Genomic DNA, 18,278 nt, shown 5'->3' with positions numbered 1-18,278 from the left:
GTGCAAAAAGGAAGAACCACTTGCAGAAAGATAGCATGATATAAATATATTAAGATCTAAAGCCAACTGCTGCAGGAAGAGTAGCTAACAACTTGTCACACAAAGCAGTATTTCTCATATTTGAGAGACAAGGGTGTCTTCTTCAGTAAAAGCTATTCCAAAGGAAACAGTGATTTCCCCACCTGTACATCTGTGGTCAGCAGGGAGACTGGCTGTGCAGGCTGGGGCTGCAGCAAAACAGCCCAGCACAAGAGACATGGCGTCCTCTTTAACCTCACTGACAGCAAACACAAGAGAGAAATATCTGATATCTTCAAAGCCGAATGAAGAAGAAAACTAATTTATTTCTGTTCTCATACAGTGGCTTAAAAGTCTCATCCTACTACAGAGCAACCACAAAGACTTTTCACATATTCAATTAAAATCTCTTTGCTGTGCTTTCTCATTTGTTTCTCCAGCGTGCTCTTTTTAATCAACTTTTTAGCTACACTCCTTTTGGGGAAGAAGCTTATAAACAAAAACAAATGAACAACCAACCTTTTATTGTGCTGCATAGTGTCCTTAGTGTCTGCCGTTCTTTCTCTTACCATCAATCTTAAAGCTAAACACATATGAAGCATGCAGTTTTCATCTCTGAAACTAGAGTTACACACATGAACTAAAGACTTGACAGTGGACTCAAGGCTAACACTCTAGATGATGGCAGGCATCAGCAGTTTATTATCCCCAGTACACCCTTTTATACCCTTTCTCCACATGCATAACAGGTGTTACTTATCACAATTAGTTAGCAAACTACCCACAGGTGCCTTTTGTAATCAGTCATACATGTCCACATGCTTTGCTTCTTTCTCCTACAAGGTTGTTTCTCTCTCTTGTTTAAGGACACAGCTATAACTTATCTAGGTCTAGGCTGCCCACAGCCTGTTCCTATCATCCCACAAAGACTCACCACTATGTTATCATGGCAACAAAAATAAAGCTTCCAACAGTACTAGGGGTAAAAGAAATAAACACAGTAACTCCCACATGCCTGAAAGTTAGTTTTCAAGCAAAAACTGTTTTATTCCATATTCTGAAGTCTTGGGACATAGGAAGGGTCTCCTACAGAAAGAGTAATCACATCTCCATACTTTTGTTAATTAGAACTCAAGCATGATAAAACCTCTCCAGAGCATTCTAGAGTTCAACAAGTCTGTTGACAACATGATATTGTCACCCTTAGCAGTAGTTCAGTGTTGACATCACATTGCAACACTCCTACAAGTTTTGGCAACCCGTACTGTTGTAAAGGTGCTGCAAGGTGATCATGGGCAGAACCCCAAACACACTGAAAGAACTGGTTCAATACTCAGCTTTGAACCACTCAGGGACAGCACAGACACAAGACTTACTAGATAAATGCATCAAGTCAAAACACATCACTGAGAGTTGAACCTACACTTAGCAGGGAATCACAATAACAGTGGACTAAATTTTTTTTTTCTGATAATCTGGACTTCCATGTGTTGTTTTTACATATTTAGTCAAATTGTCTTCCATTCCCCAAGAACTTCCTAGTATAGGCAAGGCCTCAGACCAAAATCAAGGCGCAGATTCTGAGTTGACAGTGACAAGGTTATGGCAGAGAGTGAGAGGGCAAGAAAAAAAAAATGTGAGCAAATATTCACAGATTGAACACCATCGCTGCGGCTTGACCAGCCATTTAGAAAACACTCCAAATTGTTTCAAAGCAGTATACATTCAAGTCCAATACACAGGACAAACACCATGATTATGTGGGAAAAGCACTGCAGATACACAGTTTTTAACTTGACAACGTAATTAATGCTCTTCACTATTAACTGATGACCATTTGCTTTGCAATAAAATAAAATGTTCCATTTTTAAGTGGCAAGGTAAGATTGGAAAAAAAACCAAAACAGGAAAGAGCAAAGGTATTTGGCCATAAAATGAGGTAAATCAGCTATTCAAAAAGGGCTACCAGTCTCCAGCAAAGGTTAGAAATACTTAAGTCAAGGTCTCATTAAGTCCCATGCAAGCATTCTGCACCACTCCCCTACTCTACACATCCAACCTATTCCCCCGAGCAGGCTGACACATAGGACTCCCATATTCCTGACTTTCAACACCAGGCACTGGCTTCACAGAATCAGACAAAGCATGGTTAGCCTGGATTAAGCTTTCACACAAACGACTCTTGCTTGCAGAAAATAAAATTACAGGAGAAATGTTATCAAAAAATTTTAATTGGATGGATGAGACATTTTCCCCCTTCCCTGCCCCAGTCCAAGGGAAGGATTTTGTAGGTTTTTCACAACTTTTGTTGTCTATATGAATACATACTTCCATCCTACCCTGTATCTCCCTGTATTTTACCAATAATAGATAGATGCTCCAACACCATCCTGTGCATCCCTGTGGTTTGGCTCCATGCATACAGTAATTAATCCAGCAGATCATTTATACAGGATTACCTGGGAAAGGCCCTGCTGCTAACATTCCATGAGCTCTGCTTTCTCTTTTGGCCAAATAGTCCTTCCCCTAAAAGCACACCATTTGACAGCACTTTAAAGTGAGCAGGACCATGCAATTATTTCCTGAGCTGTTCTGTTCCAAGTCTGTGAATGCTCCTAGGTGCAGTTCTTTGGCAGTTAAACTTTTCTTCTTGCTTTTCACACCTCTCAGAACAAAGTACAGTGGTGTCCTCAGGGAAGAAGGCACTCAGACATATTTGTAAAACCAAATACGAATCCATTATCGTAATGACTCAATTAATTAAGCAGTTAGGCATGGCTGGAAGTGACCTGCTGGGAGAGACAGTGGTAAACTTCCCATATAGTATATAAACTACCAAGAAACAAACCCTAGAGCAGTCAACAGCAAAGGAAGCATTAATCATTGTTATCACTGGAAACACCATGAAGCTTATCTTAAAAGTTAAAGAACCACTTGAGAAAAGCAGCAATTCTCCCTAGTGAATTGCCTGGATTATTTTACTGCTATTGAGCATAAATCATCACAGAAAAGAGAAAAGCCTAGCATTCTTTGGTTCTTAGTGGCTCATCTGACAACAACAGAAGCTCATTTAGCAGCTGTTATGTGTCCAGCCATCTCAGGTCCTTCCAGAAGTATCCTAAATACCCTCCTGATATCCTGATTGCTCCTCAAGTTAGCTTCTTCAGCCTTTCTTAAAAGGGATTTAAAATTATAATTGAAATGGAACTTGCCACTACCCATACAGCCAAGTGTGACAGGTACCCCAAATACTTCCCTGATGTAGTAAAACCTTCTAGACAGCAACCAAAACATGCATTATACATGCAGTGGTAAAACACTAAGGATAAAAAAGCTGAACTAAAAAAACACATAACACCAAACCAAATGAAACAAAACACACTGTATTTTCAAGCAAGTTTTGTACCTCAAAATCTGGTGTACAGATTGAGTAGCCAAGTCACCTTACTGAAAAGCAACTGACGATATCAAGTTATACAAACATACAACATGTTTATGTCTTTTCTACAACCTTACTCGTTCATATAATTTAGTTCCATATTTGCATTCATCCATTAATTACTTTATTGGAGCATGATAAACCCAAAGGGACAATGTAATGTTTTACCCAAATGCTCCCCATCGAGTCAGACATCAACCCCTAACTGGAAACACAAAGTTCATGAAAAGCAAATGCATTTTGAGCAACCACTAAAAATACAGGTAGGCATGACAACCAGCCACAAAAAAACCCTACCACAAAACAAACACAAACAACAAAAAACCCAAACCACCACACAAACTAGTTCAATAATTCAACAGTATAGCTGACTTTTTACATACACATTCAGGAAGATCAAAGAATTTCTACAGCTCAAACAGCTAATAACTGGTATTTTTCCATAGAGGGTATTCACTGGTCCTACCTTGAAAGATGCCATTCATTTGTAACTCTGCTATCCAGGACTCATAAAGATAACAGTCATTTCTGACACCAAGAGCTTTACCAAAGGCTCCTGATTAGACTTTTCTATCTAAGTTCTTTATGGATCAAATCCTACTTTGGTGTAAAAGGTCTGAAGAACACCTCTGTTCAAGCAATTCTTTGGCATGAGGAGTGCTCTGTATCTGTCTGCCACAGCAGCACAAGACATTCTGCACTTCTCTTCCTCCTACACCAGCTTTTTGCAGAAACCACCAGCTTAGGCTGAAAGGCAAGAACACCAGTTTTGCAAACACGTCACTCTACGGATGCAGTGTTTGCTCTTCTACATTTTCTGGTTGTTATTCTTATTACCATCTCCACCTTAAAAGAAATGGGCTATGACCTTTACCCACACAGAAACTTGTTTTAATTAAGAATTAATGCAAATCACTATATAGGCATTCTAGTACCAGCTTTAGTTTTAGCAACCTCCTGATGACCATCCATTCAAAACTTGTATTGTCCATACACAATTTTATTTTTTATAAAAACTTCTCAAATACACCATTCCAACTTATATTTACAGTATACCAAAAAGTGCAGGAGATGGAAAGAAATACTTCCAATATACACAGGTTATTTAGCACTGTCAGCCGTACTTGACCTTCTTATTCATATACCTCTGCTGCAATACTGAATTAAAAAAACCTTTTCTTCCTTTTGAAAAGAAGTTGCATCTTGCAATAACTACCAAGTTCAGTTCTTGGATTCATACAAGGAAAAAACATTATAATTTCCCACTACTAAAATTATGCAATAATGCAAAATTTCGTGCATAAAATGTCAGTCTAACATGTTCTGTGAAATTTTATTAAAACAAAAAGTATATACAATACATATATGTATATAGATGAAGGGGAAGATAATGAACTGAGCAAGTGAAACTATGTTCATTAGAACATACACATATCCAGACACAAACACTTCAGTGTTTTCCTTGACTGGTATTTGGAGAACTGTGCAATATGTGCTCCTGGCTGCAATATGCCACAACATGAGCTACAGACATTCTGCGATCCTTGAGTAGGTGTACAGATAAGCAAACAAACTAAATGGCATTTCAAATGAAATATAAAATTCTAGACTATACCCCACCAATGGTGCATTTCAGCAGGGTCATATCTTTTGCATCACAACTGTTCAAACCAGACAGAAAATGCTGCAACCTTCTTAGGTTAGAAAGCTGATCTTTGCTCTCCTGGTGAATAGAACATTGCCCACACTGTTCCTTTCAAATCCTCAAATTTCTAAAAATGATGCCAAATGCACTTTCAGTAGGATATAGCTGTTGATTCAAGCTCAGAGCTGCGTATCTTTGGAGAAGTTAAAAGCTGGTCTAAAGATAGAGTTTCCTCTTTGCAGAGCAGGACTGTGGGGAAGCCAGGCACCAGCTTTATGCCAATTTTCTTAAGAAAGCTAAGAAAAGTGTGTGGTCCTCCAGACTTGGAAGGCAAGGTACTGTTATACAGGACACGAGTGTACTCTTAAGCTTCAGGGTTTTTACTTGTCAGGATGTAAGTCTTAATCATTTCAAAAGCAACAAAATTGCTCTCTTCCCCAGACATCACAGGCACTGCCACAAGCAGGTAAAAGGTCCAGCTTCCCAACATCTCAGTTCTTTGCACTGCTCTGCATTGCCCTGCTTAACATGTTCCCTGTTCCTCTCAGCTCTTCTTGGCAAATGGGATCACACACCCAGCACCAGCTCACATCTAAACATGATACTGGCTATTAGCCCTCAGAAAGGTGAGCTCTTTGGGCAAAGTAACAAGATTTTATCAGAAGTGCTTGTATGTCAGCATTTCACAGCACACAGGACATCGTTACAGTCTTAAAGCTGATCAATGCAAATGAGGATATTAACCTCATCTCATTAAATCAACCCTTTTTCCTATCACTTAAGTTTTACCTGCTCCCCACACCCATGCCCTCCGATCAGAGCTACTGAGCCTAGGCAAAGCACGGTGCTTAACTCACTCGCATTTCACTCTCCCAAGCCAAACAATTTACTTATCCTCCCCTACCTACTGCTGCAACCCAGCTTCTTCTGCAGGAAGATACCACAGTCCTTGGACTGGTCTATATAATCTGTGCTCAGGGTGAGAATATAAAACAATCTAAGTAATTATAATGGTTAAAAAAAAAAAACCTTCGAAGTTGGGAGGCACTGCTGCAGGGAACACTACTCCGTGGCAACCAAGGGTACTGGGAGAATGTTCTGAAGTCAACAAACAGGCTCCAATTTGATCTCAAGACCAAGCTAAGATTTGGATCAGTCCATTGAAATGACTCACTTCTAAGCACTAGTCCTGTCCATCAGAGTAGTGTATCTCACTATTATGTATGAAGGTACCTCCCTCTCATCCATAAAGATGTAGCAAAAAAGAAATATTGCATATGAACAGAATTGTAAATCTGCATTCAGCACACAGATGCCACAGCAGCACTGCCAAGCAAACAATAAACAAATGCATTTGCTGCAAGTTGAGTCATCTCTATTTTTTTTCTCAGTTCTAATAACAACTTAGTCTTTTTTTTGTTTCTAGTAAGAACAACTTACCTAGAAACAATCCCCCAAAATTCATTCTTCAGCAGTATCATTGATATTTAAAGTAATACAGTTTTGCCAAACAAACCTTGCCTAGCTCAAAGTAGAATCAGCATAACAAAATTAACAGCATTTTAAGAGTCTGAGAAAGAAAAATTTCAAGTAAAATAACAGGGTTGAGTGATTGAGTTATGTTCAACTCAATCCCTCCTCCATTGGTGGCAATGGGAAAATTCCCACTGATTTCAGAGTGCAGAAACTATGTTTATACTGAAAATCTCCATTGCTCTAGGGAGCAACTGCCACTGTGAATCACAACACTGAGCAAGAAATTCACAAACCACATAAATACCATGACTTGCATTTCCAAATCATACACAAGTACAAGCGATTTTATGTAATACTAGAAGACAAGCCTTCCTGCAAGATACATCCATGTGTATGTCCCATGTGTATGTAAACCTGTCCTTACCGCCGTGCCAAGACTTGGGTGTCACCCACAGAGCAAGGCCAGCTCCAGCAGAGCTCATGCACAGCGCTCCAATTGAAGGCTGTGCAGCTTCCAGGCCGTCTGAGGGACTGGGCTCCATCTACCTCTGAACACAAAACATTGGCAGAAAGTCTTTCTTCCTTTGTTTCATAATTCCACCATTATTTTTTAGCAAGTGCTCAAAGACTTTTTTATTACAGTATTTACATGAGGTAGCCTGGAGGTGTGTCATACTCCAATGGAATATACTTCTTTTACTAAACTATCACATTTTCTAAAATATAATAACCTCCTGCATAATCTCATTTGGAGAAAGGGGAGGGATCTTACAGTAATCCATTTACAGTGCTTGCTCCTGATAGCTCTAGCTTAAAGAGTTCAGCAATTCCTCTAGGTGAGCAAATGCAACTTCTAATCAGATATTCATGGAAGTTGTTATAAAATTAAAGAACAAAAATCACATGGGTCTTCCAAGCAAAATTACAGCTTATAAAAAAATTAAATGTGAGAACCCAGAACTCATCTACATTTACAATAAGTGTTGACAATGTATTTTGTGTCCTAAGAGAAAATTTAATGTTAAGTAAAAATTATGCTTTTCATTTTCCTATGCAAATAGGCTAAAACTGAGACTCCACCAAGAACATATCATTTCTCAAAAAATTATCCTAACAATGAAGCAAAACCATAACATCATGTTGATATACGTGTATAATGGTAAAATTTGCCTATATTCTACAGGGATGTGGAAAGCTTAATAAGCAATGTCTAAACAGGCAGCAATCTTCATTTAAGCAGAGAGGGATGCAAGGAATTGGATTCGACCACCAGGCTGACAAGAGCAGGACCAAGGCAGCGCTCAATCATCCTCCCCTTGTTCTGTCAACCAGAGCTGCCATCAATGTTTGTGGCAAAAAACCCCTCTGGCCGCCTGGCAGCTACCTTGTGCCCTTTTGCAGGTTCCCCATTCCATCCCAAAACTTGACATCATTCAGCTGCCTGTCCCCTTAAACACCTACACACCTCTAGCAGGTACACACCCAAGGAACCACAAAACCTGAGCAATTCAGCTGAGGCAACAAACTTATTTTTCTGTCCTTCGTGACCTTCCCTGCAGGGGAGCTCAGGCTGGGGCTGCAAATGGGATCCCCATGGCTGTGCTCCAAGTTCTCCCAAGAGTCCTCGTCCTTCACCTCACCCATGCCTTGCTTGTGTGTTCTTGACTTCTCCCAACTCCACTGCCCAATCTCCCAGCCAGGTTCCTGGCTTTTATTTCAGCCTTGCCCACTCCCTGTGACAGCCTCTGCTCTCAGCAGCACTCTGATTACACATAATCCAATTTTCTGAATTTCACTTGAGCTTCTAGACATGCTCTCACCCTGCTCTGTACTGTGGCTTTCCTGTTGTACTCAAACAATAGCATTTGATTCCCGATCAAGGAGTTTTACCTCCTAATGCTATTTACTTCCTGCCTTTTTCTTACAAGCATGGTGTAGTTCTCATGCAGATTTCTTAAATTAATGGAATCTTTTTCATCAATACTCCTGGCAGAAGTTTTTGTCTGGCTGCTTGTTCTTCTGGTTTTGGTTTTTTAAGCAGGCACACTTTCTAGGAGGTGCATAAACACAAAACAGAGAAAGGTGCACCAGTATACACAAAAGCAAGATGGATATTGATAAATTTCCATGAGAAGCAGGCATCTCATACCACAAGTGCGCCCTGCATTTTACTGAAGGAACTCCTTTTTGCATTGTGTTTTCCCTCCAAACTATCTGAAAGAGTGAAATAGCATAAAAATTTTTCATAGCCTACAATCAAAACAAATTAGCAATCCATCAAACCCATCTAATTAATTAAAAGCATGCTGTGTCCACCTATAATACAATACAGGTAATTAGGTCCAAATTAAGCTGGGAGAGTCACCACTGAACATTAGTTTGAGACTTTGGGTCCATAAAATAAAGACTGAGCACTGCACTTTACGTAATTCTAGACCAATTTGAAACGTATGCAATTAATTAGCCAGCCTCGTACTAAATAGATATCAAACTGAGATTCTTTTTGCCCATTCTGAACTTGTAACCAAGTTACCAAAACAAGAATCCAGTGAACAATGATGATTTTAGAGTCCTGATTACCCATTACTCTCCTTCTTCTATAGCCACTTACACCCACACAAATCAATATATGACAACTTTGAAGTATTCAAACGCATTTATACTTAGAACAAATCTCTGAACAAAGAACTGGGCAGCAAACACATGCTCCTTTTACCCCTTCAAGAAGTACCAAATCAGCGTAACATAGGTCAACCTGAAGGTCAAGCAGGATCCAGCAGGATGGAGAACCTCTCGGGGAAATTCAATATGACTCTAATGACTGTTTTCTGTAGCTGTTTCAACTGCGATTATCTAAGACATGGTTAGTGTTAGTACTCCCCTGAGCAGGCAACTCAGGAGGAGAACCAAATCTTCACAGTACACATTCACAGCTAGAATATATTTTTTAAAATCTCCTCAGTACAGTACTAAAGAAGTAATAATTTGGTGCCAGTTACCTTCCAGACTGTAATACACCTTTAAATGGGCATGCCACAATAACATTACCTGATGCATGCTGCCTAAAATAATAATCCCAAGGCTAATTTTGTTGATGTTCATGGCTCTGGAACAGGAGGACTATTTTATCTCAGTTTGATTGCAGTTAATTTCAGTTAGGGCCTGTACACAGTGCCAATGGCCAGAGACTTTCAACTAATACACATTAACAATGAACCATGACTAAATGAAGATATTACAATAATCTCAGCAACTTAAAAACATTTCAGCAAGGGGATCGATAATCACTTAAAACTGCAAGCTTCTAACATAAAAAGACTCCTCCAGAAAACAGGATTCTTCATAAGTAGGTTTAAACCCCCAAAATATTTATCATACTGAAAGATATAAGTCTTTGATCATAAATACATTTCCAAACCTATACTTACAAAGACCTTTACCAGTTTTCAGAATTTGTTAGCATTTAGTAAAGACACTTGGCCATTTCTAGCACTTATTTTTTAGTCAAGTCTGAGTAGTTCTTAAACTGCCATGCATGTCAAAACCTCCAAGTCACATTGGCTAAAAAAAAGAAAGCTACAATACATGTGTAATTAAAAGTAGTATTTATCACCCTTCCTCATTTCTTAGAAAAATCACCCAGTATTACCAGAAATTACACCTACCAATCAAATATGTTGATTAAGTTTACGAGAATGATCAGCTAAATGGTTTACCACAGTAGATATATTATTGGTTCTACAGTAACTGCCTGCCTTTTCACATCTACTGTAGGGAAGAACAGGAAAAAAATATACACCGTTAAGTCAATTACAACATTTTTGTTACAGATGGCATTGATCTCAGTGGAACTAGAAAATGAATAAAATATTAGCATCAGAAACAGGATTTGCATCTCTGCACAGATATCAAAACTCAGTTTTATTAACAGCTGCTTAACATATTTGGAAAACAGGTAGAAAACTTTCCTCCTCCACCATTGCTCTATCCACCAGCGCCATTACTTCATCAGAAAATAATTTTTAATCATTATTGATGTGCTTCTGCACAAGTCTTCATGAACATAATTTAAAAACAAACCAACCAGTATCACCAACTTCACCTCTTAGTCCCAATCATAATAGCTCCTACCTCTTACCTAGAAAACCTATCAAACAATGTCCTGGAACGACCTGCTAGAACTTGTGCTTGCAGACTGCTGGACTTGCTGTTATCCTACAGAAAGGTCACCTTTCGGTAATTTCAGTGCAAGACACTCAAATCATCTTGACTATTATGAACTGGTATGGAAAGACACCCCAAACACAATGCTTTATCCATCCCACATGTTTACTGAGATCACTGGTCATGTGTTACATTATGTACCAAGTGGAACAAAGAGACAAGAAATACTAACTGCTAATTCTAAAGTAGTTAGCAGACAAATTTGCTATCAAATTTACTAGATACACGTTGTCCTGGATGTAGCTTGTTTGGGCTTGTTTAAAATTTTTCGGGTAGTAAAGTTTAGACAAGTCAGTGTAAAGGCACCCATTGATTTTTAAGAAACTTTTAGCCACGCCCCACATTCTCCTTCAAATTTTTTTCCCTATAGGGTTACCAACTTAGGTACAGCCATACTGGATCTACCAAGGTTGCTTTATAACCAAAGAGGAAAGAGATGGAGGTTAAACCCCAGTCTGAAATGCCTACTGCCCCCCATGAGAACGTATCTCAGTGATAAATGCAACAGTTCAAAGAAAAACTGTCCATCTTCACTAACTACTGGATATAACTCATTTGGCAAAAGCAGGTCTACAACCAGTATTTGTTCTGTTCAAACCTGTCTAAAGTAGATGCTTAAGAAATAACAGCAGTATATGGAATACAGCCGGAGATTTATGAAAACATAAACAGCTACACCACAGCAATCCCAAACAAGATCTCCAAACTGCTTCTCTTCTGTAAAGCTGGCAAACATTAATTCTAAATAATTAAATTAACAAAGAAGAGTCTTTTAATTTCTAAGGAATTTTTACACTAGCAATAATGGAAAACAGTTTTCTGGGTCTGTTAACAGTTCATTTAAGTTTTTTTTTTTTAAACAAACAGAGATACTGGGTTAGATAAAGGTCAACCTAGGCTGGTATCCCAGCTACAAGCACATGCCTGGGGAGACACATAAGAAGCAAGGAAGTACAAAGTGGTCGATTCTCTGCTGTGGCTCCCCAGTTTTCAAAAGCACTTGTAGTTTAGGAACTTTCTAAGCCAGATGCTTTTGGTGCACTGTGATGCTCACTTCATCAATTTGTTATTTCAAACCTGTTCAAATCTACATTTCTGACTGCACAGATTTCTGTGGCTGTAAAGTGCATGATTTAATTACATGCTGCATCAGGAAATAGTCATTTATTTTCAACCTGCTGCTAAAGAACTATCACTGGATTTTTTTCCCTGACTTCACATTCTGTGAAAGAGAGCAAACATCAGTTCCCTGTTTCTCTCTCCACAATGTTTGGGAATTTACATATATAAAAATATCACCCACCAGTTACATTTTTCCAGATCCTCTGGTGAATTTCTCATTTTGTGGTAGTCTTTGCAAGGCTAGATATGTCATTCTTGCCCTTCTAAATACCTTTTTAGGCTCTATTGACTTATTTAATGTAATCTCAACCTAAGTATTCTCCTCTTTTTCTCTGGTACATATACGTCAAAGAATGCAGTTGTGATAAAATCACTGTTGGACTATCAAGTAGTTAATCAGCTATAATGAATCTTACATAGCCATAGCTTTAGATTATTAAGCAGCAAGTGCCTAAATGCAAGCTTATACAACAAAAACCTATGTAAAAGCTACTGGAGAAACATTACAGTCCTGAAAAGCTCTGTCTCCTGAAAAAAAAATTTTAAATAGTTACATTGCAAACACAGAAGTGGCATGTATTTAAAACACTTAAATTCTGTCACTGCATTTCAGAACACAAACTGAAACAAACTAAGCCTCATTGCTTTTATCATAGGCTTGTTTTTCTAAAGCTAAAAATGTCACTAGAATAAATACAAGTCTTGAAATAAGACAGCTGGCTATCTCAATACACTTTAACTGATGAATTCAATTGCAAAATCCTGATACTTGCAGTTCTTAGGCTAGCAGTATATTATGGGCAAGGACAACTCAACAGGCTTTCAAAGGAAAAAAAAATCTCTGCATGAAGCAAGCAAACAGCCTTTGGAAAAACCTCCACAGTGAAAGGTCTCATAGCTCTACTGTGACTGAAGTTAAAGTCTCCCGAGTTAAGAGTCTGCAGCTGCTACTTCAAGTTCATTTCATGGGCACAGTCTGCTGCTACTAACATAATACAGAGCTGCGTTATCTGCTAAGGTATCTTAAAACAAAGATCCAGGAAGAAAACAAACACATGATCCCAAAAGTTTGTCTTGCATGCAAACAAAGCAGAGAGAGAAGCCTGATAAGAACTGACGGAGAAATACTTTGGTAAAAAATTAGAAAGTATTTCAGTAGCATTACATAACGAATTGCACAGCCTTCCTACTCATTTATTAAAGTGCTCATACATGGCAACGTCAGAGGGAACATGCCAGAAGGAAAACAACATCAGTCAACTCTGTTTAGAACCCCCCACACAGGAAGGCTTGCAAAGCATTGCATGTAAAGAAAGCCGAAATCCAGCTCTCCGAGTACTGTCTTCTGCTCTCCTAGCCCAAAGATGGTTGCAGTTATTACTTTTGTTTGCAAACAGTTGGCTCCAGACAATTCACAAGTTAAAAAAAAAAAAAAGTAAACACTGGGCAAATAATTTAGTCAATACACAGTGCCTCTTTAGGTTTCCTAGAAAACCGGTCAAGTTCTATGATCTCTTGCCATTTCTCGAGTTCTGTCTCCAAGCACCCTAGTCTGCTGATTTCAGGTTCCTCATGGCAAACTCCTTTTCTTGCTCCAAGTCTGTAGTAAGACCATTTACCTCTTCCTTGCATTAGAAAAAAAACCACAAAACCTAAAACAACAACCAATGCACATGTATTAGGGAAATGACCTAATGCACAAGAACAGCTACAACTATTTCTCATGCATCTTTTTAAATTTACCTCAACCTACAAAGCTGCAAACATCAGCAAAGCAAAATAGGAATAAAAATATTCTGGCTACACATTGTTCTTTTTACATGAACGAGTTCTCCTGTTTCTGAAGCCAAATATAGAGCACATGAACGCACGGAAGATTATTTAGAAGGGTTCATATTTTACTTGCAATATATGCCAAGTGGAATTTGCTGCAGGGAAAGTTTTTAAAGCGAGTCCCTGTTCAGTCTCTGTACTTTACAGTTATATGGAGGATGCCAGAACACTCCAATGTAAGCAAGTCTGGCTTCCACTTGAATTGAACTCTTAGATGCTAACCTTGAGATTTGAAGAATTCCAAAGTCAGCTGGGGAAAAATGCTGTTAAAAGTGTACTTTGACCATCTGAATCTACAGAATCTACCTTATGCTTAATTGAGCAAGACCTCTCATGTTTAAAGAACACCTTTAAATAGGTGGGAGAGAAATGAGAAAACAGGGCAAGAGTGTTCAACTCCTGCAAAGTAAGAGCACGTCCTGACCATTTAACTTCCTTTGTTTTCTTAAGTCACATTTTTCAGTTGATAAGATCAGCTTAAAAAAAGCAATAGAATACTATTTGGACTATAGAGTTACATGAACATATGGACTTTTTAGAGTAAAATAAATAGAATAAATCATCACAAAATTCATTCCCCTGTAAAACACACAATGCTTGAGCAGAAATCCTGCATGTTGAAGTCCTGGAAACAGAAAAAATGTAAAATAAGTTGGGGGATTTTATCTTAATTCCAACTAGAATCTGCATTTAACACCTGATGAACATGTCCTAGGACATTAGAAATTCCTGAAAATGCAGACAAATAAATGATTTAATTCCTACCCCAAGTTAATAGTATTTTCGAGTGCCAAAGGAAAACTGTGATACAAAATACTTTTATATACCACAAAGACAACCTTGTGGGAAAAGAAATAGAGTGCTCTGTATGGGGTCCCAAGAGTGTGGCTTAGAGGTGCACAGCCTGGGAATTCTCAAGTTCAGTACCTGCTATCAGACACAGCCATGTTACCTAATTTTATCCATCTACTAAACAACTAAATTTCAGATTACCTATGGCATTTTTCACTCCACCTCTATCATAAGACCATTCCAAACCATTACAGTGCCTGGAATAACTTTCTAGTTTCCAGACTGGATCTATGCATAGAAATCCTTTGCTTTTGTCCACGAAATCAATTTTCACTCCATACAGTTTTCAACCCAGTGACCTTATCAGCCCATCCTAGCTATCCTTCTGTGCACCTGCTCCAGTTTGAATGCACCATTCCTAAGGAAAGGAAACTGAGTTTACTCAAAACTTCAGATGAGTAAATACGAGTTCCTTGTATATATGAGTTCCTTGCATAAGAACATCAAGACTTTATTATCTCTGTCAGGAATCTTCCTCCTAATAAAGACCATCCTAGGATATATCTCAAGAAACTTCCCCCAGTGAGAAGAGTGATCATTATCACTCTCAGTAGATTTGCTAAATTATCAAGTTACCAACCTGTAGTGAAAATGCTACTCAGTCATTAATAATTATACACAATTTACAACATTAAAACATATCTACCACACGGAACTGGTATAGTCTGTAAAAATAATGATATGTTTTTAACTAAAATCCAAGACTGTATTTTTCATTTTTGAAACTTTCACACAATTCTAAGAAAAAATATCATCTCCATACTAGTATAGTTACCGAACTTTGGTCCTGATTTAGTAAAGCATTCATACATTTATGCAACTTCAGACTGGAAGCATTCCCATCACACTCAGTGGATGTCTTCAGAAAACTAAAGCCACCCTTCAAGGCTTTGCTGGACTTAATGGGTTCAATATTTCAAGGTGAAACTTGCAAAATATCCTCAAGGCTCTTTTGCAGTTAACTACTTCGGTCTCCTCTGAACGTCTAGAACGTTAAAATGCAAAAAGCAAACATTTCACTTATCTGTTCTTCCTTTGAATAGACATACTAAGCTGTAAGAGCCAAGCATGCGTTCTCTGCTTCCTTGCATTGAAGTAGAGCTCTGCCCAGTGCGTTCACACATTTACAGATGAGAAGTCTCATTTTCCGCTATTCTCCCGATGCCTTCCAAGTGCAAATCACTACAAGAGGATCACGTGTGACCATATGCTAAATTAAGTTTGCCCAGGAGATTTCATTCATCGGTTCCCCGGAAACTGGCGATTAAGCCTACATACTTAAAAGGAGATACTATTTAATTCAAAACCACATAGTTTATTCTAAAAATATTAAAGAATTAGCATAATCATAAAGCCATTTTCCTTGCAAGGTTATAACACAGGCGGAAGCTTTAAGATCATGCCCGACCAGTTAGCTTCACATTAAAGGTGCTAAACACCCGGTGCTGCTCTGCAACAACCTTGTACTACAGTCAGTCTCCAAACACACCTTCTGTTAATTTGTGACACTGCATATTTTGCTGCTCAAGAACTAAGAAAGCCAGCACTACAGAAGCTCTTTATTCTGCCTTCCAGGTGCTTCATAAATATTAAATAAGAACGAGCTGCTACACACAAACTTTACAACTCGGCGGGAAGCTGCCCCACGGGTCGCGCACGAGCGCGGGGGCGACGCCGACCCCTCTCAGTGGCGGCGGCAGCAGCAGCCCAGTACAGACCTCGGACAGGCGCTCGGCCAGGGCATGCACCTTGCCCCGGGGGCTCCGGGCAGGCAGCTCGGCCCCGCCGTCCTTGCTCGCCGCAGGCAGGGCAGCCGCGCTGCTCGGCGGAGCGGCCGCTTCACCTGCGCGGCGGGTGCGCGCCGCCCGTGCCCGGCGGGCTCTCACCAGCCCTCTGCCCACCCCGGCTCCCCGCGCGGGCAGGGGGGCACCGGAGGGCGGCTTCAGCCCGGGTAACCCGTCAGCGGGACCCGCGGAAACTTCCCGGCGGGGCGGCACGCCCTTACCTTGATGATGCTGCTTCTCCGCGGGGTGGCCTTGGCCGCTTCCAGCAGGCAGGCGTCGGGGTCGGGCGCAGCCGCTGGCCCCAGGCTGCCGCCGGGGAAGCGCTCTGCAGTGCCCACGGCCGAGACGCCGCTGCGGCGCTCCCGCCTTCTGCCCCCGGCAGCCGCCGGAGCGTCCAGCGATGCCGGCTCAGGCTCCTCTTCGGCACGGTAAGCGGCGTCGGGAGGAGCACGGCCCGCCGCCGGCTGCTCCCTGCCGCCGGCAGCCTCTGCCATCGCCCCGCCGAGCGGTGTCAACTTCTCCGGGGCGCTGAGAGGGCGGGGGAGTCACACGGACGGAGGAACGGACGGCGTCCCGCGGCGCTCCCCTCACGGCACGGTGGCGGCAGCGCCAACTTTCCCCGGAGGAGCCATGGCCGTCCCCGGGGCGGAAGGTGCCCGCGCGGGACTCCGCGCTACCGCAGGAGCGGAGCGAAGGACGCGGGCAGCACGCAGGAAGTGCGGCCACAGCCCCGCGCTGTTGTGACAGGAGCCGGGCTTGTGTTGACGGGCGGCGCTGACGGACGGCGCGCTCGGCCAATGAGCGCCGCGGCCGCCCCCCGGCGGCGCTGTGATGGCCAATGGCCTTGGGGAGGGGCGTGCCCGCGGGACGCCCGGACGGGCGGTCGGGGCGGTGCGCGGCGGCGGGCGAGGGGCAGCGGGGCGGTGTAGGAGGGCTTTTAACACCTGGGTGCCCCCGCCACGACCTTGAGGAACAGGGCCTGTGGAGAACCGTGCCACCTGTCGAGAGCGCCCGTGTGCCGGGGCGGCCGCGGAATTCTTCCCCGAGCGTGTTTTAGGCAGGTTTGGGCTGCCTCTGTTCCAGGGTAGAAGCAGCGTGTGGAAGAGGTGGCTTAGGTTAAACACGCTGCAGCCCGCGTAGCCCTCAAGCGGAGGCGCTGTGGTAGGAGCAGGGACGCTGCCGGGTCAGCGGCCAGAGAGGGAGCGCTGTCAGCCCCGGTCGCGGGGGCTGCGGCCGTAAGGGGAGCCGTCTGCTGAGGGCGGGCAGCAGAGCGGGTGCGAGGCGTCAAGGGAGAGCTCGCAAAAGACGGCGAAGACTCACGTTGGGATTCCTCCACTTCTTAAAAACGAGCCAAAAGCGAAGCAAGTTGTGTGGGGCTGCGGCTTCGCCGCCGCTCGCTCCCCTCTCGGCCGCCGGCCCTGCGCTGTCCCGCTCCCGCCCTGCCCCTCACGGCGCTGAGCCCGGCGCGCGCTGGCGCGGCCCACAGCGCCCCCTGGCGGCGCGGCCGGGCCCCGCGGTAGGCGGGCAGAGGAGCCTGCCGGGAGCGGGATGAGCCGCGCTCAGCTGTCGGAAGGGTTCGTGCGAGAGAGCTGCTGTCCTTGCAATCCTTCTGGGGGTGTTTAGCTATCAGCAGATTAGCCACGTGGAGGCCTCAGGAAACCTGGGGTGAAGGGGAGTGCAGCAAGGGTGAAAGCACGGCAAAGAGAGGTGAGGAGCACCTTACACAGTGAGATGGAAAATAGGACGGATAGGGCTGGGCAAGTTGGTTGGCACTGGGGATGTAAGACTATTCAAAATTAGTTACCAGCTTTAAAAGTAGTAAGACTGTGAGAATATTAATTACCCCCGTTTCTAAAGTAATTCCCTAATGAATGTGTTTGGCACC

At 42.0% G+C, this 18,278-nt stretch overlaps 1 protein-coding gene across 1 annotated transcript in view; it reads right to left on the bottom strand.

Moving 5' to 3' along the window:
- PLCL1 (phospholipase C like 1 (inactive)) overlaps nt 1-17,794 on the bottom strand; it is a 181,569-nt gene extending 163,775 nt beyond the window's left edge. The window contains exon 1 of the mRNA XM_085066109.1: nt 16,615-17,794. Within this exon, the coding sequence (XP_084922235.1) occupies nt 16,615-16,887 (273 nt within the window). The 5' untranslated portion in view covers nt 16,888-17,794. The remainder of the gene's footprint in view (nt 1-16,614) is intronic.
- Between the last annotated feature and the right edge of the window lie 484 nt (nt 17,795-18,278).

This window comes from Lichenostomus cassidix, chromosome 7 (genome assembly GCF_008360975.1).
Source record: "Lichenostomus cassidix isolate B80296 chromosome 7, HeHo_3.0, whole genome shotgun sequence".
Lineage (NCBI taxonomy): Eukaryota > Metazoa > Chordata > Aves > Passeriformes > Meliphagidae > Lichenostomus > Lichenostomus cassidix.
The sequence above is the reverse complement of the archived record's forward strand: the minus strand, read 5'-3'. Positions and strand labels throughout refer to the sequence as shown.